At 40.0% G+C, this 25383-nt stretch overlaps 1 protein-coding gene across 1 annotated transcript in view; it reads right to left on the minus strand.

Moving 5' to 3' along the window:
* Nucleotides 1-23217, minus strand: part of B3GALNT2 (beta-1,3-N-acetylgalactosaminyltransferase 2) — a 53886-nt gene extending 30669 nt beyond the window's left edge. Inside the window, exons 1-5 of the mRNA XM_019651798.1 lie at nt 22883-23217; nt 12374-12521; nt 8346-8446; nt 5197-5390; nt 367-467 (exon numbers count right to left, since the gene is read on the minus strand). Of these exons, the coding sequence (XP_019507343.1) occupies nt 367-467; nt 5197-5390; nt 8346-8446; nt 12374-12521; nt 22883-22994 (656 nt within the window). The 5' untranslated portion in view covers nt 22995-23217. The remainder of the gene's footprint in view (nt 1-366; nt 468-5196; nt 5391-8345; nt 8447-12373; nt 12522-22882) is intronic.
* Between the last annotated feature and the right edge of the window lie 2166 nt (nt 23218-25383).

A 25383-nucleotide genomic window follows, 5' to 3' on the forward strand; every position in this document is an offset into this window, starting at 1 on the left:
GTCCCTTTGCCATTATCCTGTCTGCACTCCCCCACCCCCTTTCTTTAGATAAGTAAACTACGTGATCTATTCAAATGGTGTCTTGTGTCTGGGCTTTCTATGAACCCATACCTATTACTATCCTTTGTCATTAAAACAGCCATGCAGCTCTCTACTGCACTAACTAAACCATGGTACCAGGCAGTGCTTTTCAGAAAGTGTGGTTTGGGAGCCTCTGAGGTCTCAGGAAGCGCCCTGGAGCTAGGAATGCAGAGTACATACCAGTTGGTAGTACCCCTCTGGAGACAGAATATCAAGTGACTGCCCCTGAAAGCACAGCCCCGGGCCTATGAGGGACCATGCTGGTCCTCCAGTCTTCACTCTAGCCTTACCTCTGGTAAGATGAACTGCTCCACAGGCTTATACCACAGCTTGTTCACCTGCACACCACAGCTCGGAGGACTAAAGCGAGCAATGAAGAGGGCCTCCTACAAATGGGGAGAGGGGACCGAAAGAAACACTTCATGTGGACACAGCATATGCAACTAGTTTTCAAAACAGCTTACATCTTGGTCAGCTAAATCCTCAGGGGTCCCAACCATGGTTACTGACACCTTTGTGCTGTGGTTTAGGTATCATTTGGGTTTTCCAGTGCAACCATGGCTATTAAATAAAGGTATTTAAGGTAACCAAAGTTGTAATGACGTTCTAAACCACTAAATATAATCCATATAACCTTAAAAAAAAAACCCACCTTGAAATGAGGAAAATTAGGGGAAGTGTGAGGTGTTGTTAAATTAAGCCAGCTTACTAGGTTTAACCCCAAAGGGTTAAAAATAAACTGAAACATGGGGATAAAAAAGAGCACTATTTCACATTAAGTCTGTTGTTTTCTTGGGTCCTTCTCAGTTTGCTTTAGGCAAGAACATTTCCTTATTGTCTCATGCCTACTCTTATAGACCAGCCTACACATGGGAAACTTCTGTTAAAACTATCAAGACCACGCAGAAGTTCAGAATTGGGGGGGATGGGCTCTTAGTGAATTATGTGTATTTCTTTCATTAACACCAGTTCTTGGCAACACGGTGGTATTAATAATACTTTTTGCATTGTGACTACCTGTGAACCCGTTAGCATCTACCTTAGATTAGGACAAAGATTAACTTCTCCTTGGCAAATAAAAGTTAAATCAACATGATCAAAATTTTGTGCATCTGAATCAAATGCATGACTGATAACTCAAACACGAACAGTTAAAAAAAAAGACTACACATACAAGTTCAAGATTAATGCTAATTTCTAGATAAGGATAACAGTGGAATTCTGAATATTGCTCTTTCAGTTACCTATTTGAATTCAGTATTAATGAAACCTTTAACCTCAATAATATGTAAACTCCTGTACTTGAAGAGCTTAATAAAGTTCTTCACACTGTAATCATAATGGTAGCAATCTTCACGAGGACTTGTTCCCTCTCTCATATTTATGTCATTAAGCACATTTACAGACTACACGGATTCTTTGGAGGAAGTGGGACAAAAGGCAAAAAAGAAATTTATTCTTAAATTCATTTGTATATTTATTGGTGATTAGCATTGTATCTGTTAGTAACAATCAATATTAGCAACAATATAAAACATTTTTAAAGATGCCTAAAAAACATGTACACAGTTCTGTTTCCAGTAACATCAGACCAATTTTTCTGCAGATAATTATGAACACTGGACAAAACGTTTAAAAAAATAATCTGAAGGCACTGGAATGCGAACACGGCAGGCAGAAACTGGAGGAAAATCAATACCGCGAAAAAGAGAAAGACAATGAGTATGCTTCCCCCACGCTCTATGGCTCTTTGTGGCATATTCTGAGAGGCAACAAAAAATTGAATTAAAAACCTGCAGTGTTCCTGGCTGCAAAATGAGATAAACAGAGTTGGAACAAACACATCAGCTGAAAAGTGAGGAGGAAAGACCCGGAAAGGAAAAGGTCACTGAGAGAGCGCCTAAATTCTTCATACAAATTCTGCTCAAATCTGTGGCTGACTCATGAAACACACATTCAAAACAGAATCTGAGCAGCCCATATATGTCCAAAAGGACTGAAAGGAGATTTCAGCTGCTGTCCATTATAAGGGAGACAGTTTAAAGTCTGCGTCCAACTAATTTAACTATCTGCTAAAACAAAACAGAACAAAACAAAATACTTTTTCAAGGAACATAATAGGATCCAGAGATCCTACAATGAATTATTCACAATATCTAGGAAACAATCCAAAGTCACTAGATATAAAACAGGAAATGTTATCTATACTCAAGAATAAAAACAATAAAATCAATAAAGACAGATCCCAAGATGACTCAAATATTAGAACAAGCAGTCAGAATTTTAAAGCCATTATTATAACTAAGGTCAGGGCTGTAGGAAAAAACATGCTCAAAAATGAACACAGAAAATTTTAGAGAAACAGAAACTATAAAAGAGTATTAAATGGGAATTCTAGAACTAAAAAGTACAATATCTAAAATTAAAAATTCATTGGCTAGGTGTAACAGATTTGAGATGGCAGAAGAGTTAATGAATTGACTTTGAATACAGATGAATAGAAATTTTGAAACCTGAAAAACAGAGGAAAAAGCTTTTTAAAAAATGAACAGTTTTGGGCCAGCCGAGTGGCTCAGTTGGTTAAGCGCTCGCTCAAGAGTTTGAGCTCTGAGCAACAGGGTCCCCAGTTTGATTCACGGCCCTAGCTGAGCTGCAGCTGAGCTGCCAACCGGTGGCAGGATGGCTCAGCTAAAAAAAAGAACAGCTTTGTGATCTGTGGGACAATTCCAAAAGGTCTGATATACATGCAACTGGTACCCCGAGAATGATTGGAAAGAATGGGACTGGGAAAATTTTTTTGAAGAAATAATAGCTGAAAGTTTCTCCAATTTGATAAGACAAATTTATACATTGAAGAAACCTGACAAACCCTAAGCAGAATAGACAAAGAAAAACCACACCAAGGTACAACACAACCAAATTGCTTAAAACCAAGTATAGAGAGAAAAAAAAGCAACCAGGAAAACAAAACAAAAACCACATTACGTACATTAAACATGAGAACCAAAATATGAAGGATGGTTGACTTCTCACCAGAAACGATGGAGGTCAGAAAACTCTGGAGTGTTATCTTTAACTTATTGAAAAGAAAAAAAGTCAATCCAGAATTTCTATATCCAGAAAATATCTCACAATAAAGGGAGAGGAAAAAAAAAAAAAAGGCAAAATTTAAAAATTTTCAGAAAGATGAAAACTGAGCGAGTTCCTCACTGTAAGAAATGCTAAAGGTTGTTCTTTGGGCTGAAGGAGCTGATATTAGATGGAAACTTGGATATTCAGGAAGGAGCACCAGAAATGGTAAAAATGTGGGCAAATGTAACAGACTATTTTTGTCTAAATTACTTTAATACACACTTAGCTGTTTAAAGCAAAAATGATAACATTGTACTGTGGGATTTATAGCATACATAGATGTAATGCATATAACAAGTAGAGTAAAAAAGATGGGAGATGGTAAATGCAATTATGGAATTGCAAGACACTCATTTTATATGAAGGGGTACAACATTAATTTTTAAGATGATTGAAAAGTTCAGGGTGTATAGTCTAATCCTTATGTCAACTATACACACAAACAATACTGCTGCAAAGAGCTGTAGCTAAAAGGAAACAGAAAAATTATAATGGAATTCTAAAACACATCTAATTAACCCAAAGGAAAGCAGGAAAAGAGGAACAGAGAAATTTTTTAAAAGGTGGAACAAACAAAAAATAGCAAAATGAAAAACTGAAATCCAACCACTTCTATAACTGTGTTGAATGTAAATGGAATAAACACTCCATGTAAAAAGTAGAGATTCTAATTAAAAAAAAAAAAGTAGAGATTCTCAGAATGGATAAAAAGATCCAACTATATGCTCTACACAACAAACAGTTTCCAGCAATATATAAAAAGAATAATACATCATGATCGAGAGGTATAGGAGGCTAGTTTAACACTCTAATGTCAACAAATGTACTTTATCACACTACCAGAACAAATGAGAAAAACCCTGGAAACAGTCCAGGTGCCCATCAATAGGAGAATGGATAAATATCATATATTGCTGGAATACAACTTAGCAATTAAAAGAAGGAAAAGGAAAAATTCACTGATACATACAACAATATGCATGAGTTCAAAAAACGTTATTGAGTGATAGAAGCCTTATACAAGAGAGGACTTACTATACAGATGATTCTATTTACATATGAAGTCCTGCAACAGGTAAAAACCAGTCTACAGTTAAAAAAACAAAAAAGGAAACAGTAGCTGCCTAAATTTAGGGAATGGGGTAGGGTGATAGGAATTTGTGTTACACAGGTTTATGCAGTTTAAAAAACTGACTGAATGCACATTTCACTGTATGTAAAAATAAAAAAAAAAACAACCCACAAATATTAAAGTCTAGTTAATGATATGCATGCTGAAATGTTTAGGGCCGAGGTGTATTCACGCTTGCAACTTACTCAGAAATATATTTTTAAAAAGATAGATTGATGAATGGCTACGTATGTATAAAGCCAATACAATAAAATGTTAACTATTGTACAATTTAGTTTAATATATAGGTGTTCACTGTGTAATTCTTTCAAGAGTTCTGTAGTTGAAAACCCAGGAACAGATCTTTTCTGATACAATTCCTTGCTACACTCTTTCAGACACACTGGGAACAAATGAGATTTCCCCAAATATCAAGAACAGAGTAACCTCGGTTGTTTTAAACTTTTATTCCCTCTTCCCTCTACATCCTTATTACACAAAAGATCTGAAGCAGCTGTTAGACTTGTATTACAGTGATAGACTTTTAGGGTTGGAAGAAAGAGACAATAACACTTGCTTATACCTAAGAATATCACATTTTTGATATTCATTTCCAACTTCTGAAATTCTTTAGGCTTTTAGGGATTTGAGGTTGGGAATTTCGAATGTGGTCCAACTCCTTCTTTTCTAGATATAACACGTTTATTCATTGGTATTGTCTCCCCAAACCAGCACTTACACACTATAATGTAAATGCACCCAATCGATAGGGAAGAAAGGTAAAGTCTCCCAACCTGTGATCCACCATGAGGAAAACGCTGATGCTTTTGAAAAGGAAAAATGGGGAAAGCCTTGTATGAAGCAGTGCATACCTCCTGTTCGGCCTGATAAAGCTTGACGGTGATGTTCCTTTGGAAACCCGCATCACTGGCATCATAGAACACCCCGAGACTGGTAATAACGATCGGGTAGAGAACCTGGAAGCTCACACTGACAACTCGGTCCTCAGAAAGCCCTGATAAGGTGTCTTCAGAAAGATCGAACGCCTCGATTTCCTGATTCAAAACTAAGGAAATAATGAAAAAAGGAGTTTTAAATAATCAATCAAGTATAGTCTTATTTTACTAACATAAAGGTAATGAAGTGGGCTTGATGGCAAAATCTACAATATTTATTTGTTATATAATTCTTTCACAAATTTTAAAATATGCTTCAGAAATATGATTGCTACTAAGAAAAAACAAACTTACTTGGAAATTTAAGAAGTTTTCAGCCACATCTAAGTAAAATATTTATTTAATTGTCAGTAGTACTGTAATAATTTCTGGATACACTTGTGTGCCTATGTACATATAAACACCACAGGGGAATATTAAATTCAAAGGCATCTATTAGGAAAGGTTGGATAAATAAAGGTTGGCTATTAAAAACAACAGTGCTGATTGCAGCCATAAATAATGAATAAATTTAGTCGTGCTCTGCAAATTCCAAAAATTCTACTTCTTCTTGGGTAATTTAAAATATTTGTGATGTCAGGCAATTATCACAGACAAGAATAACTGAAATCACTTCAAACCACACTGAAAATCCCTTGCTATTCAATTCTGATATAAGACAAGCACATCGAATGGTATGCATCTCTGGTACCTACTCTGTGCCATGCCCTCACACATAAGTCTTCACAACTACACTGTGTGGTTGGACCGCTATCTCCAGCTCTCAGACTGAGAAACTGAATCTGGAAGACATGAATTTGCCCAAGGTCACAGAAAGTGGCAGGGCCAGGAACTAAACCCAAGTTTAGTGACTTCAAATTAAGTGCCCTTTTTACTCCCCCGAAGCTGTCTAATCAAGGTCAACAAAAGTCATTTTCAAATAATTTTTCCAATTACCATAAATGACTCAGAATACTTTACATAATGCAGTTAATATGGCTGAGAATATCAGTGCCACTTTGAGAATAAAAAAACCTATTTTAAAAGATTATTATATCAAAGGTCTTTGTATCTTTTAGAGCTATGGTTTTCCAACTTTGCTGATCACACACCCCATCAGTTAAAAACATTTATACACACACTCATATATCTTTACAAAATACATATATTATTGTCAGTCAATACATTCAGTATTAATATTGTATTTTTTTGCTTTCATATACATAAAAATTCTGTTTTCTTCCCACACCCGGAGGATCATTTGGATGCCTGCCTTAGAGTTCCCAGAATACTATTTTACACTTAGTAGATGCTCAGTGAAACGTGACCACTGCCCTTGATGGCTCCTGCCCGATTGTATATGTGAGCAGGAGGGGACAAGAGAGGATACAGGTTTTGTTGTGGGCCCAGCAGGCGCTGGCCAGAGAGTCTAGACTCCAAATTTGGGCAACAAAAGTTTTTCTCTTTAATGTATTTAGTAAAGAAAAGACATCCAAAGCAGGTGCCTACTACGGGCAATAGGTTAAGCACATTATAACATAACTACATATTTTCTAAGACAAATGAACACAGGAAATCTGCTGCTTTCATCATGCTACTCATCAAAACGTCTCCACATCCAGAATATGGTGATTAATGCCCATGAAGACCTTAAAGGACTGAAATAAACCTAAACGCCATTTGAGTAATCAGAAAGATAAAATTAAGTTCAATATGAATTTAGTTATACCTATTTTTAAATTTGTAACCTAGGTATTATATGTATAAAAATTTCCTATTAGTGGGAAGTACCACTTCTTTATTATCAATGAGTAATAGCATTCTAACAAAAGTCTAGTTAATTTAAAGGTGAGGTTTTTAAAAATTTGGTTTGGTTTTAGATTTCAAATGTGATTTGTTCTAGGCTACTCTTAAATCATCAGTAATATACTTTATTAGGTTCATGGTCACTTTGGGACTCCAGTGAAAATTAAAGGACCTTGTCCCGAGAAAAACCCAATTACACACGAAAGTTTGCTTACAAAGTTAACTAAATTCATAGAAATCCTAAGTAAGAAACCTCTTTGCTTTACAATGCAGACCTGAAAATATGGTCCAGTTTATTTAAAAAGCTGACTGAAACCCACCTTTATAAAAAGACAGGTTCTTTAAAATAATATTAAGCACCTGCCATGTTCTAGGAATTACTGTAAATATTTTATATGTATCAACTTATTTCATTCTCATGTCAATCCCTATGAATAAGTATTTATTCCCAGTTTAATGATTCCCAGATGATGAAACTGAGGCTCGGGAGGGTAAATCATGAATCGAAGGTCATACAACTGGAAAATGGCCGAGCCTAGATTTAAAGCCATGGAGCCTGACTGCAGAACCCATGTGCTTAACCATTCCACTGTCGCTGCCTAGAAAAGCAACATGTATATAACTACATAGGTTTCACCAATCTTGATATACAAGAAATCATAATCAGCACATTTAAGATTTGGAAAAATTTACTCTCCCTTAGAACCACAGCTGCACATAATAGGAAATGCTAAAAAACCAAGATAGGCATTTATAGTTATCAACTTCCTAAAAGTGATTCCCTGGTAACACACAGAGCCTAATTACGACCACCTTTCTTCATCCACATCAGAACTCCAAGTTTTTAATTGTAAGGAATAAAAAAGTACTACTTGTGTTTTTTATTTTTATTCTATTTATTTTGCAGAAGCTTAGGCAATAATTCTAAGAGAAAGTTAACTCACATGTTTGTATCGAGGCTATTATAAATCAACAGGCTGATGAAATCAGCAGTTTTCTAAAAGTTCACAATTCAGTAATTGAGGATTTATCTCTACTTGAATTTCCAGATGCACCTGAATCATACTGAAACATGAACCCGCCTGGACCCTGAAATTACCTTATCTATAAAGAATCTTAACAGACACCCCGAGTAACTGTCAAAAAGGATGAAAGATAGATTTTGATGAAAGCTCTATTTTCATCTGCTAAAACCAGACACCGTACTGTTCAGCTTCGTGACTTTTCCTCAACCCCAAACCTGTATTGGGCAGTCACAGGGTTGAGGAAAGGAGACCCACCTGGATTCGTGATGTTGAGCAGTCTGCAGGAGTAGGGGTCCTCCCGGTCCTCCACAGGCACGTCACAGCCACGAGCACCTATTATGAACTTGACGAGCACACTGAGAGAGGTGTGGCATTAGCACCGGTTACTGATCTCCACCTGGCACATGCACGTTTCCTCACGCCCACCTCAGAACTTTTACTTTGCGACATGGTATTTATTAGGATTCATTCTAACTTTCTTCTTCTAGTCTGGCAAAAAGGGGGAGCAAGCAAACCCAAGGTGCTAACTACCAACTGACCTACGTGTGAGTCCCAAGTCAGGCCACTTACAAGCAAATGGCAGTGAAGTCAGCTTCTCAGGCCCACACCTAACAATGCATCCATATGGTCTGCAATCTCCTCCACTTGCTTTCTTCCATTTGCTCGAGATTAGTCTTTCTTTCCGAGAGGCGGTCCTTGCCTCGGCCTTGCCTCACTGGTTACCTGTAACCTGTAGCTCCTTCCTCACATGCTGTAACTATGATGAAGTCTGACTTTAATTTCCATTAACCCACCGTCCTGCCTTGTTCCCACCCTTTCCTGTGCAGTGGTTCTACACAGGAATTAACTAAATCTGCAGCCTCTGGCTTCTCACTTCCCACTCATTTTATCTAACAGAAATGTTAGCTTCAATGTCCCCCACTTCCTCTGAGATGTCTGCCACCAGTGTAACCACTGATCTACTGCTACACCCACACACCACCCTTTAGCCCTCACTACCTGACTTCTCTCTGGCTCCATTGCACTTGTCTTCTCAAATGCTTTCTTCCTTTTTTTTTTAAAGATTTTATTGGGGAATTGGGGAATGGGAACAGCCAAGTTGTTGTCCTTCAATCTTAGTTGTGGAGGGCACAGCTAGCTCACCTCCAAGTCTAGTTGCCATCCGGCCACCCGTGAGCAGCTCAGGGCAGCTCAGCTCAAGGTGCCATGTCCAATCTTAGTTGCAGGTGGGCTTAGCCACCAGTCCATGCGGAAGTCGAACTGGCAACCTTGTCGTTAGGAGCACATGCTCTCACCAGCTAAGCCATCCTGCCACCTGTTGGCAGCTCAGCAGCAGCTCAGCTAGGGCGCAGCTCACTGGCCCATATGGGAATTGGACCAGTGACCCTGTTGCTCAGAGCTTGCGCTCTTAACCAACTGAGCCACTTGGCCGGCCCGCTTTGTTCCCTCCTTCAGTGAAATGCAAGATTTGAAAGTAAACCATAACCGCAGAAATGCAAATAATTTCTTTTACTAATGGCCAATTGAGGCAGAATCTTTCATAAGCAACTAGTATTTAGAATAAAAGTATAATCAGAAATAAATTTCCTAATTATTGCAGATTTTTTTTAAGTCATCTTAAATAGTCTCACTAGATCCACAAAATTACTCTGCCCCAGGAAGCTGTTTTTGGCTAATATCTATTTTTATACAGATATCCCATCATTTTTATAAAACAAATCACCAAACTTACCAATTTAAAGCAAGAATGCTATGACGGCAAATGAACTACTGGTGATTGTCTGAATGTTAAATTAATTTTACTCATTACATTTAGTTGAGTCATTCCCTCAACAGTTGAGTGCATCACTCTGTACCAAGTTAGGTTCTAGGTACTAGGACTACATCAGTGAAAAAGCTGAAGCCCTTACACTCATGCAACTTATATTCTAGTGGGAAAGACCATTAATAAATATACAACTAAATATAAAACACATACTAGTTGGTGGTAAGCCAAGTAAGGGACGACAGAGATGGAACAGGGATGGGATGCTATTTAATAGGGGGCACCTGCTATGGTGACATCTGCTTAGCAATCTGGAGAAGTGAGTCCTGAGGCTATCCAGTGACAAGTGGTGTAAGCAGGGGAAACAGCAAATGCAAACGCCCTGGGGCAGGAGCACATTTAGTGTATTGAAGCACAGCAAGGTGGCCAGTGAAAGGGACGTATATGGAGATAAGGTCAAAGACCACAAGAAGTCTGAGCAAGAAGGGAAGGCAATCGAGGGATCTGAGCAGAAAGCTGACATAACTAATCTTAAAACGATCGCTCTGGCTGTTGTATGAAAAATAAAATACAGGGAATCAAAGGTAGAAGCAGGAAATTGAAATAAGGAGGCTTCTGCAATCCAGGTAAGCGGTAATGGGCCTAGGCCAGGATGGTGGTTCTGATAGTGGTGAAGTTGGTGAGAAGTCGGATACCGGAAGTGATCTAATGGTAGCACAAAGGGGATATGCTGAGGGACTGGATGTGGCATGTGAGCTCAAGGAGAATCAGAATACTATTACCGTAGTTTAAGTTTATATTTCCACCCTGCCTCAACATACAAACAGGCTGTGTGTGTCCTGTCCAGGTGACCAGTGTGATCAGGCTGGCCCCTGCCACAGGTTCCCCATCCTGCCCTCTTGACTGTGACCTAGTGACATTCAAACGCACCAATGAGATCCCCTATTGCCTTTTGCTTGTACAGTTGTCCCTTGAACAACCTGGGGGTTAGGGGAACGGAGCACTGCACAGTCAAAAACCCGCATATAACTTTGACTCCCCCAGAATTTAACTACTACTTTAGCCTACTATTGACCGGAGGAAGTCTTACTAATAACACAAATATCTGATTAACACATATTTTGTGTGTCATATGTATTACATGTTGTAGTCTTACAATAAAGGAAACTAGAGAAAAGAAAATGTTAAGAAAATCATAAGGAAAATAAATTTATAGTATTATTGAAAAAAATCCACATATGAGTGGACCCACGCAGTTCAAACCCATGTTGTTCAAGGGTCAACTGTATTCTCCACCATGACCCCCAATAAAGGCACTTATCCATGGATCTCCACTCTCTCGGCTCTCGGCTCCCCATCTGCCGGGCCGGGCACGCTCCAGTATGGCCCCCTGCATGGTGTGCTGTACCTCCCTCTCTAGGATCTGTGAGTGTAATACATCCTTTAATTTCATATGCCTCTCCCAGTGCAATTTCTGTGGACATGGTGGATTGATCCTTAAAGACCCCCCAAGGGGGACTTACCCACCCCTCACCCCCATTTATAATACAAACACCAAAGTTTTTGGTGTGAGCGTCTGGAGAGAGGGATCTTTATTCCTGAGCTGGGAAAGACTATGTAGGAACAGCAGGCTTTGGAGGTGGCTCTGATGGTAGACATGATTCTGAGGCCTTTCAGTTGCCGGATAATAGGTTCTACTATCATTGTGATCATGAACTAAAGAAACCTGTCTTAGAAGAAATGAAAGCTGCTCTGAATAAGATAGGAAATCTATAGATGTTCATTGCTGGGACAAGAAAATTCACAACTGCAATTCGCTTTTACAGCTACTCAGTCACAAATGTGACAGTTTAACGCAATCCTGAAGGCCTGCTCTGCTTGTCACCTAAGTGTCTTCACGTTACTCGAAGTCCAGGCTTCCACGCCTCTCTCCCACTAAGGCTCCAGTGCATAATCCTCAGCGGCTGGTCTTGCTGAGAAGACTCAGGCCTTAGGCTCCTAACCAGTAATCAAGCCATCTAATGTCAGCATGAGCTGTGCTACCAAAGCTCAGCCCTGGAAGGGCACGCGCGTATTACACACACTCCAGATTACACAACTAACAAATAACACAGGACTGAAAACATTAAGTGTATCTCTGTGTAGTAAAAAGCATATTTCAACACAATGTGTCTAAGCAGATAACTATTCTGGAGTACAGCCTTTTAAGAACTGCCATTCCAAGTCAAAGGTAAAACAAAAACAAACAACAAAAAAACCCGCAATAAAAATGAGAGATGTATAAATACTAGGTATGTTAACCAATGACTTTATTCTCCCCCAACTATCTTTAAGCTTAAAACTTTGGTTAAATTTACTTTTGGGGCTCAACCATGTGAAGGAAAAGCAAAATGAAACAGCCACTTCTACCTGGAAAAGAGGCCACATGTCTGAATTAACATCTCTGACTATCCATAAAAAGGGTTTTCAGAACTGTTTATTCAGTAAATCAGGCAAGGTGCCAACTCAGAAAACCTACCGTTGACTTAGTGCTGGATGTTGTGTTAAATGCTTCAGCCAGGTGCTTCTTATCACGTTTCGAAGTTCATGGTTATTGCGAGCTGACAACACACCAACTACCACATCATAGTGACTAGATTCCCACTGAGGAAATAAGGTCAATTGATCTAGAAATAAGCAACAATAAACTAGAAATATCAATTACTAAGTTCAATATTTAACATAAAAATGTTTATTACAAAATATAAACATTTGTTCATGTACAGAAAAACAAATACAAAGAAAAAAAATTTTTTTAAGCACCCATAAACCCACCATCCAGAGATAACAATTACTAACGTTTTGGGGTAGTCTTTTTGTCTTCCACACATATGTATGTATTCATACTCACGTAAGTATGTAAATTCTTCACAACAAACAAGATGTTTATGGGAAGAGTCAGTTTAAAAAGACAATGTGGCACAAACCACAGAATAGTGGGCAGGGAGAGTCAACTAGGCCACAGCCAGAATCCTGGCTTTTTCACATTGCATACAAAAGTTATTTAACCTCTTGAGTCTCAGTTTCCTTAACTACAAGTGGGTATAAAATTTGTCCTTAAAAAGAAGACAGAAGGGAAAGATGCTCATATGCTCATAGAGTTGTTATAAAAATTAAATGAGACAATGTGTACAAAGGTCCTAGTTTGGTACCAGGCAAATAGTAGGCATTTGATGGCAACTAACAACAATGGCGATGAAAATAAAGAAAATGTGCTTTCAAAGGTGAAGTCCTGCATTAATATGAGTTATTAGGTTTGAGAGATGATGCTGAAAAACTCCCATCAGGAAGAGCACCAGAACCCTTATTAACGCCAATAAATTCTATAGCCAACAAACCTTTAATCACTTACTATTCTAAAGAATGAGGAGAAGCAACATTTCTAATTAAAAAAAAAATCAAGTGACAAATCATATGAATGGCCCATGTTTTACTGTCATAAGGTTTAATGGGTAGGATTACATTTAAAAATTTGTCCTTAGAAAGAAGACAGAAGGGAAAAATACTCTGTCCCTGTTTTTGTCACCAGTTTCAAAGCTTGAGCGCTACAGGCTTATAAATAGCTCTGATGAGGGATCCAGTTCATCTTTCTTCTATGATGGGAACGGATCCAAAATGTTTCCAAAAATAAATTATTGAAGGCCAGGGATTTACTACATTAAAAGCAACGTTTTTATATGCCATAGGATCTAGGTATTCAGTCAAAATCTTGTACTAAAACGAATTCTTCTATAAAGGCACAATTTATCTTTAATGTTAATCCAAGTTTTCATGGATTAAACTTGATTAACAGGCCATATTTATTGAACACCTACTATATACTATGTATCGAGTGTCATTTAATGCTCACAACTCTAAGAAGTAGATAAAGCTAGGCTCCTTATTAAACAAATGAGGAAACAGACACAGAACTCAGTAACTTCCCCTTAGTCAAAGAGCTAGCAAATGGCGAGGCTAAGATTTGATCCCAGGCAATCTAACACTACTCTTCATCACTATTCTATTCCGTAGCTGTAAAGCTTAATGTAGCTCATCTGAGTCTAAATTCTGATCTTTTACCCACAATATCAAGTCAAGTGGTGACTCAACTGAAAATGCTAGTTAGCACTTTAATTTTTAGAAAATTCATGGCCCAGGAACATTTTTTTCTCAGCTCTATCTATCTATCTATCTATCTATCTATCTATCTATCTAAATATGTAACTATACAATTAAAGTTGTACCTACCAATGGAATTAACTCTAAATGAGTCTAAATGAATAGAATAATTTACATGCGTATGTAAAATTCGTAATGATATCCCATCCCCCTTTTTCACAGAAATATTATTGTAATAGTAAGCACATTTTAGTAACAAGAGGCAAATGGAGTAACCAGACTTATGTGACACCGATTTCATAGTCACCATATCTGATGCTGCATAGTATCAGTAAGAAGTTATTTAAATCCCTTGTGCCTCAATTTCCTAATCAGAGAAAACAGATACCAAAAAAAGTCTTTAGATACTGTATTTCATCAGTTTCAAAATGTCTTCTCAAAGTACTAAATGCTGTAGAAGAGCAAATATCCCATTTAACCTAAATGCCTCATTTATCTGACATCAGAAAACAAGGTTGCTGCACGCAAGTGAAATTTCATAATTGAAACATCCCTTTCAATGTTAAACATCATTACCTTATTTTTGATGGATAATCAAAATAAATCTTTTAGAAATGGATTACACGAAACATAACTTTTTCTTTCTTTTTTTTTTTTTTTAAAGATTTTACTGGGGAATCGGGGAAGGGGAACAGGTAAGTTGCTGTCCTTTTGTTCTTCAGTCTAGTTGTGGAGGACGTCGCTTCACTGGCCCATGTTGGTATTATCATTGTGCTCTTCCCGGCTGAGGCAGTCACTCGCCGGCCATTGGATGGCTGCTCACGGCGGCTCACGAAAGCTCACGCCCGCTGCCCACCAGCCCCACTGCAGCCTACGCCGTCGCTGGCGACTCAAAGCAGCCCAGCTCCAGGTCGAGCTGTTGTTCACCATCTTAGCTGTAGAGGGCGCAGTGTCACTGGCCCTCATGTGGGATCCGAACCAGGGCCCTGCTGCTCAGAGCTGGTGTCCCAAGCCAGCTCCTAACCAATGCGCCACTTGGCCGGCCCGCAACATAACATTTTCTTGATGACAAAAATCTCTATAAAAAATTTCTCAATTCTATCCCTTTCTCGTCATTGATTCTAGCCGCTGCTTCAGTTCAGACTTTTCTCTTCCACTTGGAGCATTACAAGGGTATCCAAATTGTTTCTCCCTGACTTCTCATATCACTCCATATCAAACAAGAGCTTCCTGAAAATAAATAAACACGAAGATAACCACGTGGCATGAGAAAATCTCATAGATTATGGCTGTAAACTACTTCTGGATTTTATTCCACTCAATGCCGCTACCAATCCTCCCTGCTTCTAATCCATGTCTAAGCTGCTTCTGTTGAACTGCTTTACTTTATATGCATTTCTCTTTTTCTCACTGAGGAGATGTTGTACATGGCAGATTTTGGCCTTTTAGAGAACTCCTACTTCCAGATATATTGAAAAATAGGTTTCTAAAGACTCAACCAAAAAACTGTTAGAATTAATAAACAAATTCAGTAAAATTGCAGGATACAAAATCATTTTTGTATACTGACAAAAATCAGGTGCAGCCGTATACATGCACTAAGAACAAATAATCAAAAAAGAAATTAAGAAAAACAATCCTATTTATAAATGTATCAAAAAGAATAAAATACCTCGGAATAAATTTCACCAAGGAAGTTTAATACCTTGGTTAAATACCTAAGAATAAATTTAACCAAAGATATGCACACTGAAAACTATAAGATACTGATGAAAGAAACTGAAGACAAAAATAACTGCAAAGATATTCTGTGCTAATGCGTTGCAAGAATTATTAAAATGTCCATACTATGCAAAGTGATCTACAGATTCAATGCAATCTCTATAAAAATTCCAATGGCATTTTCCACAGAAATACAACCAACAATCCTAATATCTGTATGGAACCACAAAAGACCCAGGAAGCCAAAGCAATCAAAGGAAGAACTTAGCTGGAGGGATCACACTTCCTGATTTCAAACTATATTACAAAGCTATTATAATCAAAACAGTGTGGTATTAGCATAAAAACAGATAGATCAATGAAACAGAATAGAGTTGAGGAAGAAACCCACACATGGTTAATTAATTTACGACAAAGGAACCAAGACTACACAACAGAGAAAGAACAGTCTCTTCAATAAATGGGAAAACTGTGTTGGGAAAACTGGACACCTACATGCAAAATAATTAAAATAGAACACTACCTGACACCATATACAAGATTCAAGCCAAAATTAAAGGTTTGAATGTAAGTCCTAAAACCATAAGACTCTTAGAAGAAAACAGGCAGTAAGCTCCTTGACATTGGTCTTACTGATAATTTTTCTGATTTCATATCAAATGCAGGCAACAAAAGCAAAAACAAACAAATGGGACTATATCAAAATAAAAAGCTTTTACACAACAAAGGAAACCATGAACCAAATGAAAAGGCAACCTACTGAGTGGGAGAAAATATCTGCAGATCCTGTGTCTGATAAGGGGTTAATATCCAAAATACAACCCAAACAATCCTATTGAAAAATGGGCAGAGGCTCTGAATAGACATTTTCCCAAAGAAGACATACAGGTAGCAAAGAGGTACATGAAAAGATGATCAACATCACTCATCATCAGGGAAATGCAAGTCAAAATAACAATGAGATGCCACCTCACACCTGTTAGAATGGCTAGTATCAAAAAGACAAGAAATAATAAATGTTGGCGAGGATGTAGAGAAAAGGGAACACTCGTGCACTATTGGTGTGAATGCAAAATGGTGCAGCCACTATGGAAACCAGTATGGAGGTTCCTCAAAAACTTAAAAATAGGGGCCAACTGAGTGGCTCAATTGTTTAAGAGTGCGACCTCTGAGCAACACTGTCGCCGGTTCAATTCCCACATGGGCCGGTGAGCTGCGCCCGAGCTGAGCTGCCGCTGAGCTGCCAACAGGTGGCAGAATGGCTCAACTGGTGAGAGCACGTGCTCCTAACAAGGTTGCCAGTTAGACTCCCTCATGGGATGGTGGGCTATGCCCATCCGCAACTAAGATTGAACATGGCACCTTGAGATGGCGACTGGACTTGGAGTTGAGCTAGCTGTGCCCTCCACAACTAAGATTAAAGAACAACAACTTGGCTATTCCCCTTCCCCAATTCCCTACCACTGTTCCCTTCCCCAATTCCCCAATAAAATCTTAAAAAAACGAAAACTTAAAAATAGCAATTTCATAGGTTCCAGCAATTTTATTTCTGGGTATTTATTTGAAGGAAACAAAAGCACTAACTTGAAAAGATATATGCACCTCCATGTTCCTTGCAGCTTTATAATAGTCAAGACATGGAAATATATTGTCCACCAATGGATGAATGGATAAAGAAAATTCGTTATATATACATATTGGAAAATTATTCAGTCAAAGAACAGAAGGAAATTTTGCTATTTCCAACAACTAGGATGGACCTTGAAGGCATTATGCTAAATGAAATAAGTCAAACAGAGACAACTAATGTATGATCTCACTTATATGTAGAAATCTAAAATAAACAAATCAAAACACTGAACTTATAGATACAGAGAACATTGGTGGTTGCCAGAGGCAGGGAGTAGGTTGGGCAAAATGTGTGAAGTTGGTCAAAAGGTACAAATTTCCAGTTATAAAATAAGTAAGTCCTGGGGATATACTTTACAGAAAGGTGATTACAGTTAATGATACTGTATTGTGAATTTGAAAGTTGCTGAGAGTAGATCTTTAAAGTTCTCATCACAAGGAAAATAATTTGTAACTGTGTGGTGATGGATGTTAACTATATATATCGTGATCATTTGCAATATGTATATATATCCAATCATTATGCTGTACACTGGAAACTGTCAATTACACCTCAATTTTACAAAGTAGTTGCTTTTACCACATGCCATCAATATTAAAGCAGCCAGACAGACCTATGAGTACTGTGTTACCCAATATGAAACTCAAAGCGGATGCTCAATAAATGCCTGTGTAAGAACCTCCAAGTTCCTACCCCCATTCCTAGAGTTTGGCTCTACACTTTCCTCACCTTCTGCTATATGTTGCAACAATAGGATACCTAGTTTGATGCTGGTGTCCCAAAATAGGAAAAGAAAAACTAAGAAGTAAACATGCGACAAGACAATGATAATTCATAGATTAAATGCAAACAGCCTACAAACCTATGAAAAAGTTCAAGTTTGAATCAGAGCAATTAAGATACCAGTTTTTGCCTACATTCAAACTAACAAATATCTTCTTAAATGGCAATACCCAAATGACTAGTATTTCAAGGAAATATTGATAGTTATTTCAAGAAAACGGCTACTTTCCCTTCACTGCTGGTAGAAATATAATTTGGTAGAGTCTTCTGCAGAGCAATTTGCCAATAAACATCACATAACTCAGAACTGTATAACTTTTGTCCAAAAATTCCATGTATACAAACTTATTCTAAAAAAACAATCAGTGACACACTAAAAAATCTCTATTCATCACAATGTCACTTATTAGTAGTAAAAACCTGCAAACTACATAGACGCACAAATAATGGATTACTTAAATAAACTATGGTTGGTGTATCTAGATGCTAGGCTACTATGCAGCCATTAAAATTATGTTGTTAACATATCATTAAATATTTTTCTACCATATTCACTAAGATAAGCAGGCTATAAGAACAATGTACATACTGTATGGTGCTATTTGCATATAGTGCAAAAGAAAGCAAATCTGCCATTAAAGATCAGGATAGCGGCCACCACTCTTGGAAGTGACAGAGGGAGCATGAAGGGAGCGTCTGGGGTGTTGCTAGTTTTCTTGGTTTTAATTTGGGTGCTGATTAGTTGGGTATATTCAGTTTGTGAAAACATATCAAGCTGTATATTTACATGTACTTTTCTGAATGTATATTATACATCAATAAAAATTTTAATAATTTCCCCCAAACATATATTACATGTATGTACATTCAAAACTGTCCAGTATTGATCATTTTCTTTCTCTTTAAAAAATAATTTCAAATTTTTCTACAAAGAATGTGTTTTACTAAGAAAAAATTTTAAATAATAAGGTCATAGTGGAAAACACGATCTGTAAGTGACAGATTCATTCATACTTTGCCAGTTTTATTCTCTTGATTCATTTCTTCAAATTACTGAGCATCTTCTATGTTCACTGTGGTAGCTGGCAGATATATAGCAATAAACAAATATTCACAGTGTCAAGAATAATTAAAACCCCACAAGAGCTCCCTGAGGACATCGGCCATTTCTCTTGTTTAATATGTAATATATCCTGAGAGTCTGGCAACCTGCTAGGCTCTGCACAGAGAGTGCACATTCAAAAGTTTATTGAAGATAAGGGAGACTGACTTCAAAACTGATTGTTCAAAATAAGCCCAAGGAATCTTAAAAATCAGACCAGAATTGCCACTTTCATGTGCATGCTCTCAGATAACATCAAAATAGGCAGAAATCTTGAAAATGAGGGAATCATACAGTTCATCACAGATCTCCTGATAAGGACAATTGTCACACACACCCCAGCATGCTCTCATCAATTTTAGATACCGTATTTCCCCATGTATAAGATGCACCCTTTTCCGAAAAATTTGGGGTCTAAAAGCTGAGTGCGTCTTAAACAGTGGTTGTAGATCGTTGTCAAGTCATTTAAGAAGTGTGGCATTTCAAATGCCATAGATGGAACTGAGGACGAGGCAATATATGAAGACAGTGATTCGTCATCAGACACAGATGAGGACAAGCCAATAGTTGGGAGTTTTGACAGTGATGAGGAGTTGTATGAATTTTACGATGAATAAAACTTGAGTTCAATAACTTTATGTAATACTTTTTTTTTCAAATTTCGGACCCCAAAATTAAGGTGTGTCTTATAGATGGGAGATCTTATACATGGGGAAATATGGTACCTCCCTAACACAGGCATCAGCCACTATACTGCCATCCTCTCTAAGATACTATGAATCAGGCACAGTTCTGGGTGTTTTATTACCTTCACAAAAACCCTATGAGGTCACCATTTTATAAATATGGGAACAAGCACAGACAAGATTAGCAACTAGGGATAATTTTGGATGAACCAGCGCCAGGCAAAATTTCAAAGCAAGCTCAGTTTGTGTTTTGCCTCTACTTGCCCCATGTCTATTTCAATTAGACAGACTGAGCCCCTTGAGAGCAGGGACCAGCACAACACCCAGCATTCTAGGCATTCGCTGGCTATGCTTCTTTTCGAGATCCTAGAAAGAGAAGCATTCTTTCATCACATCATTTCTAAATTAACTTTTAAAAGATTCCTGCTAAGACGTGACCCCAAATGGTAGTCTCTAGTCCAATGGTTGTCTCTGCCTCCATTTCCTTGTCAACCCTAAACATGCTGGTTTCCACAAGAGACCTGCTCCCGCGTCACCAGTTGCTCTCCCCATGTTTCAGCTGTTTAAAATGAGCCACTGCATTAGACAAGTACCAGGTACGAACATGAGTGACTTCATTCAGTTCCCTGCTCAAGTGTCACCTCTTCACAGGCCTCCCCTGACCTCTCCATTTAAAATAGCAGCACATCATTCTCTACTCTCTTACCCTGCTTTATTTTTGTCGCCCCACTTATCACGACCCCCCTATGATATTCAATAACTATTTCCTGTGTTCTGTCTTCCCTTCTCAACTGTAAACTGCATGAAGGCAGGGACTTGATCTTGATCCTGCTGTAATTCCACACCTACAACAGGGCAGACAGACGAGGCTCTCAAATATTTGCTGAATCAATGGCAAGTCAAAGGACCTTTTTTTAATATTCAGGGAAGGTAAATCTCCCTTTCAAAAAATACTGCTGTGACTTAATGAGATTGGACACAAAAGGCAGGAGAGAAAAAGAGAACAAAAACAAATCTTACAACGTTAAGTCAAGGGAAGAACACTTAACAAAATCGTGGGTTTTCTCTCACTTTAGGCTTAAGGTATTGGGGTTGTCGGAAAAATCATAACACATTTTTGCAATGAAAAACATAGAAAAAATGTCATGACTTTTCTGACAACCCAATATAATGGTATAAGGGTTGAAATGTAAAAATGCCCAAATGTTTTAGTTTAAACAATTGGTGACAACACAATGAGGATGGGAACTGCAGGAAATTTTAGCAATCAAGATGCTACTATTGTTTTTAGTTTTGAAAGTACCAAAAGTGAAAAAGGAAAGTTAGGCCTCTGTATGGTGTCATTTAGGTTAAAATACTCTATATTATCTAACCAGATGCACAATATCCATCTAAAGTCAATTTATATAACTAGTACTGATTCCTCCCCTTTAGCCACGTCCCTTTTCTGGGCCTACCTCCTAGTTCCCCGTCATCTACCTGGTCTAACTGGCTGGCAGGAGAAAGCATCACCCAAACACTAAGGGAATGGGACAAACTTATCTCAGACTGAGAAATTGTCGGCAGTTCCACTAAGTTTTAAGCTTGAAGACAGGGTTTTTGCTTGTTTATAGAACCCAAAAGACTGTTAAGGTCATAAATACCCCAAGGATACTCTACAAGTATATTCCAGTTGAACTCACTCATACTACCAAAAAGAAAAGGAAACTTGTAAAACACAAACCCAGCAAATGTTACAAAGCATTTTATACATATGGCAGTTTTCCCTCAGACCAGTTTACAAAACCCCAAAAAATCCTAACCTGTTAACAGGTTAAACACTCTGTAAACACTGTGCTTTCATGAAATAATTTAAAGAGTATTCTATTCAAGTGACACAAATAGCCTTTTCCAAGAGATTGTGGTTTGTCTAACAGAAAAAGATTTCAAGAGATAGTTACCAGAATAAAGAACCCCGATTATAACAATGAGACTGCTTTGAGGATTGCTGAATTTGTTTCTATACTTTCTACTTATAAGTTAAGGCACAGACCCATCTCAGAATTGCAAATATTCAATTCTAATTTTAAAAACTTTTGGATAAGAGAACAGCTGTTTGGGGGAGAAGTGAAAAGAAAAAAAAAATTCCCATGTAGTTAAAAAAAAAATAGGGAGGATTACCTCATCTTTAAAAGACTTCTAGGTTTCTTTATATGACCTAGGGCAATCCCTTAAAAAAGGAGACAAAAATAGAGAAACCTTAAGTAGTGCTTACGGCGGTGGAACCAAGAAACAAAAATCCACTGGGCACCTACTATGGGCAAAGCGTTCCATCAGGCTGTGGAGTGAAAAAGATTTCATTCCCACAAGAGAATGTTTTACAGCAAACGGATACGATCGTCGAGAAGTTGATATTTTCATGTGCACTTCATTAGTGCTTCACAAGCCAAATTCACAGGTGCAACTCCACGCGTCGCCAGGCTCTATTTCGTACCTACGTCTGTTTAACGGACTTACATCGCAGAGTTTTCAAAGAATACAAAATAGTATATTCTTGAAGCAACATTATTCCTTAAAAGCAAAGCCCCGCCACCTTTTAACACACGCACAGGCATTACCCAAGGCACTAAGAGCTCAGAGTCTTGACCGAATGAGACCAACAAGTTGAGAGGAAGAAAGCGACCTGGTGGCCCGAGCCGCTGGCGGCTGAAGGACACGCGAGGTCCTGCTCCCGGGCGGGCCCCTCCGGCCCCGCCTGGGGGCCGCCGCAGGACTCCCGGTTGCCGGCACCCGCTGGGACCACAAAGGAAAGCGGGGAGGTGAACAGCCCTGGGACGCGCACAGAGAACGCCCTCAAGTTCGCCCGACTTTAACGCCCGCGGATAAAAAGGGCCATCTGTGTGGCCCAGCGACGCCGTGTTTAGCCCGGCCCCCCCGGACTCCCGCCCTCGCGACCGCCCCCCGCGCCCAGCCCGGTCCGGAGCTCACCTGCGGGGCCAGCGGCGGAGGCGCGCGCGGGTGGCGGGGAGCGCAGCCGCAGCCAGAGGTGCAGCGCGGCCCCGAGCACGCACGGGCACAGCAGCACCAGCCAGTTTCGCATTGGCCGCCCCCGCCGGCCCCACCTCGCGCCCCCACCGCGCGCCGGGCTCTCCCGCGTCCCGGCGGAGGGGAGGGGGTCTGCAAGTGGGGCGGCCGACGAGCGGCAGCCGATACTCTTGGGACCACTTCGGGTGCACCCGCTACCGTCCAGGTTCCTCGTGGTTCCCGGCCCCGCGCCTCCTGCTTCTCAGACCGCGGGCGGCGGCGGCTGGGCGGCCGGAGCCCCGCCCCTCGGCCGGGCCTTCCCCTGGCCCCGCCCTCCTTTTCTCTCACTCGCCCCTCCTCTTCTCTCGCATCCCCTCCCCGCTCCCGCCAGCCTGCCGGGAGCTGAAGTCCCGCATCGGGCCCAGGCAGAGGCGCACAAGTGACTCTCAGGCTCGTAAACTACATTTCCCAGCATGCCAAGTATTTGCTTGCGTCCCTCGGCGGGCGCGGAGGCGAAACGCGAAGCCCGACACGGAGCATGCGCATCCCATCCTTACGCCGTCTGCACCTCGGATGGAAGAGCGGAGGGAGTGCTAGCAAACCTGGCGTTCGCAGGCCGCGCGACAGCTTCGGATGCTTAGCCCAGCTGAGGCGAAGGTCTAAGGAACTATGAGTGACTCCCGTTTTCAGTCACACAGAATGCTGCCTTCTGTGCGAGGGGGTATCATGTTGACGTGCCCTCGACCGAAAGGGCTGTCGAGGCAGCCTGATGCGGCGTCCCAGCAGTGAACCATCTGTTAGTTCTGGTGTAGCGGGTAGCTGCCCTGCCCGGCTCTGTGCTCCAGGAACTCGGGAGGAGTGACCGCACCAACGCGGGGGGACCGAGCTGCGGGCAGAGGTCCACGTGCCCGAGTTCACGCTGGCGCTGCAGAGTAGGGAGTGGAACAGGTGTGTGCGCACCTCCTGCAGCACTTGAACCCAGAGAGCTGAGAACATCTGGCCGGGTCAGGGTTTCGTGCTCTCTTTCCAGGAGGAATGCTACCCAAGTGCATGCAGCTGCGGCCTCTCCCGGCCGGCTGGCCAAACGCACGAGTGCCCTCGTGGAGACAGGGGTGGGGTTAAGAGGCCAGATCCTCAGGAAAGGTTCCTTCTTAGGGTTGTTTGTTTGTTTGAAGTTTCACAAATTGTCACAAAAGTCTTGGTTAAAAGCCTCAGAAAATCCACTTCAAACAGGCTTAAGGAAAAAAAGGTAATTTATTCAAGTAACTGAACAGTACGGGAGGAGAGGAATCAGGCACGGTTAGTACTATAGTCTCATTGAGGGGCAATTTCAGCAAAACAGCCCTCTATTGAAATTACTTTTTATTGGATTGTTTTGTAATATTGTCTGCACTATATTTAATTGTAAATCTATTTTGGTTTAATAGACTAAGGAGTTTGTATTGTATGTTTGTACTTAAGTAAAATAAAAATATGTGGTCAGAAATAATTTTTTTCCTATAAGGGATTTGGGTGTTTGTTAGTTATCTATTGCTACGAACAAATCACTCCGAAACTCTTAAAACAGCAATAATTTCCTATGTCTCACAATTTCTGTGGGTCAGGAATTTGGGAGCTAAGTTCCAGTTTAGGGTCTCCCAAGAAGTTGCAGGAAGATGTCAGCTGGGGCTGTGGTATCTGAAGGCTTGACTGGCAGTGGCTTCCTGGGTGGCTCGCTTACCTGGCTGACAAGCTGGTGCTGCCTTTGGCCTCATTAAATGGGTCTCTCTAGTGAGCTGCTTTAGTGTTCCCACACCATGGTGACTTGCTTCCCCAAGAGCTATAAATCCAAGAGACCAGTGCAGACACTGCAGCGCCTTTTATGATGAATCTTTGAGAGACACACTGTCACTTCATAGTGTTCTATTGGTCACAGAATAGTCTTGATTCACTGCGGAAAGGGCCACACAAAGGTGTGAATACCAGAGGCAAAGGGGGGGTCATCTTAGAAGCTGGCTACCAGAGTACATTACACAAATATGAGAAACACTACTGTTTCTAAACAGTTTGGGGAGTCTTTCGGGACCCTACATACGCTCCATGGCCTGTGAATACCCTGAAGACAAGAAAGGACAATTTTTCCTTCTTGTGGGCAACATGGAATTAGCAGGCTGTGATTATCGGCTCCTGGCAAATGTCACTAAGATCTGCATGCCCCTTTCCCAGATCACTGTCTACACAGCTCAGTAAGGAAGGAGACTATGTTGTGTCTACAAATTTCTTGTTAGAAATTTTTTCTTAGAAACTAGGCTGACCAGCTTTCTATATGTCAATGAAAGAAATTGTCAAGAAAGTAATAATTGGGGCCGGCCGAGTGGCGCAATGGTTAAGAGCTGGCTTGGGACGCCAGACAGTCCCGGTTCGGATCCCACATATGAGGGCCAGTGACACTGCCCTCTACAGCTAAGATGCTGAACAACAGCTCA

This window comes from Hipposideros armiger, unplaced genomic scaffold (genome assembly GCF_001890085.2).
Source record: "Hipposideros armiger isolate ML-2016 unplaced genomic scaffold, ASM189008v1 scaffold_167, whole genome shotgun sequence".
In the NCBI taxonomy this organism is placed as follows: Eukaryota; Metazoa; Chordata; class Mammalia; order Chiroptera; family Hipposideridae; genus Hipposideros; species Hipposideros armiger.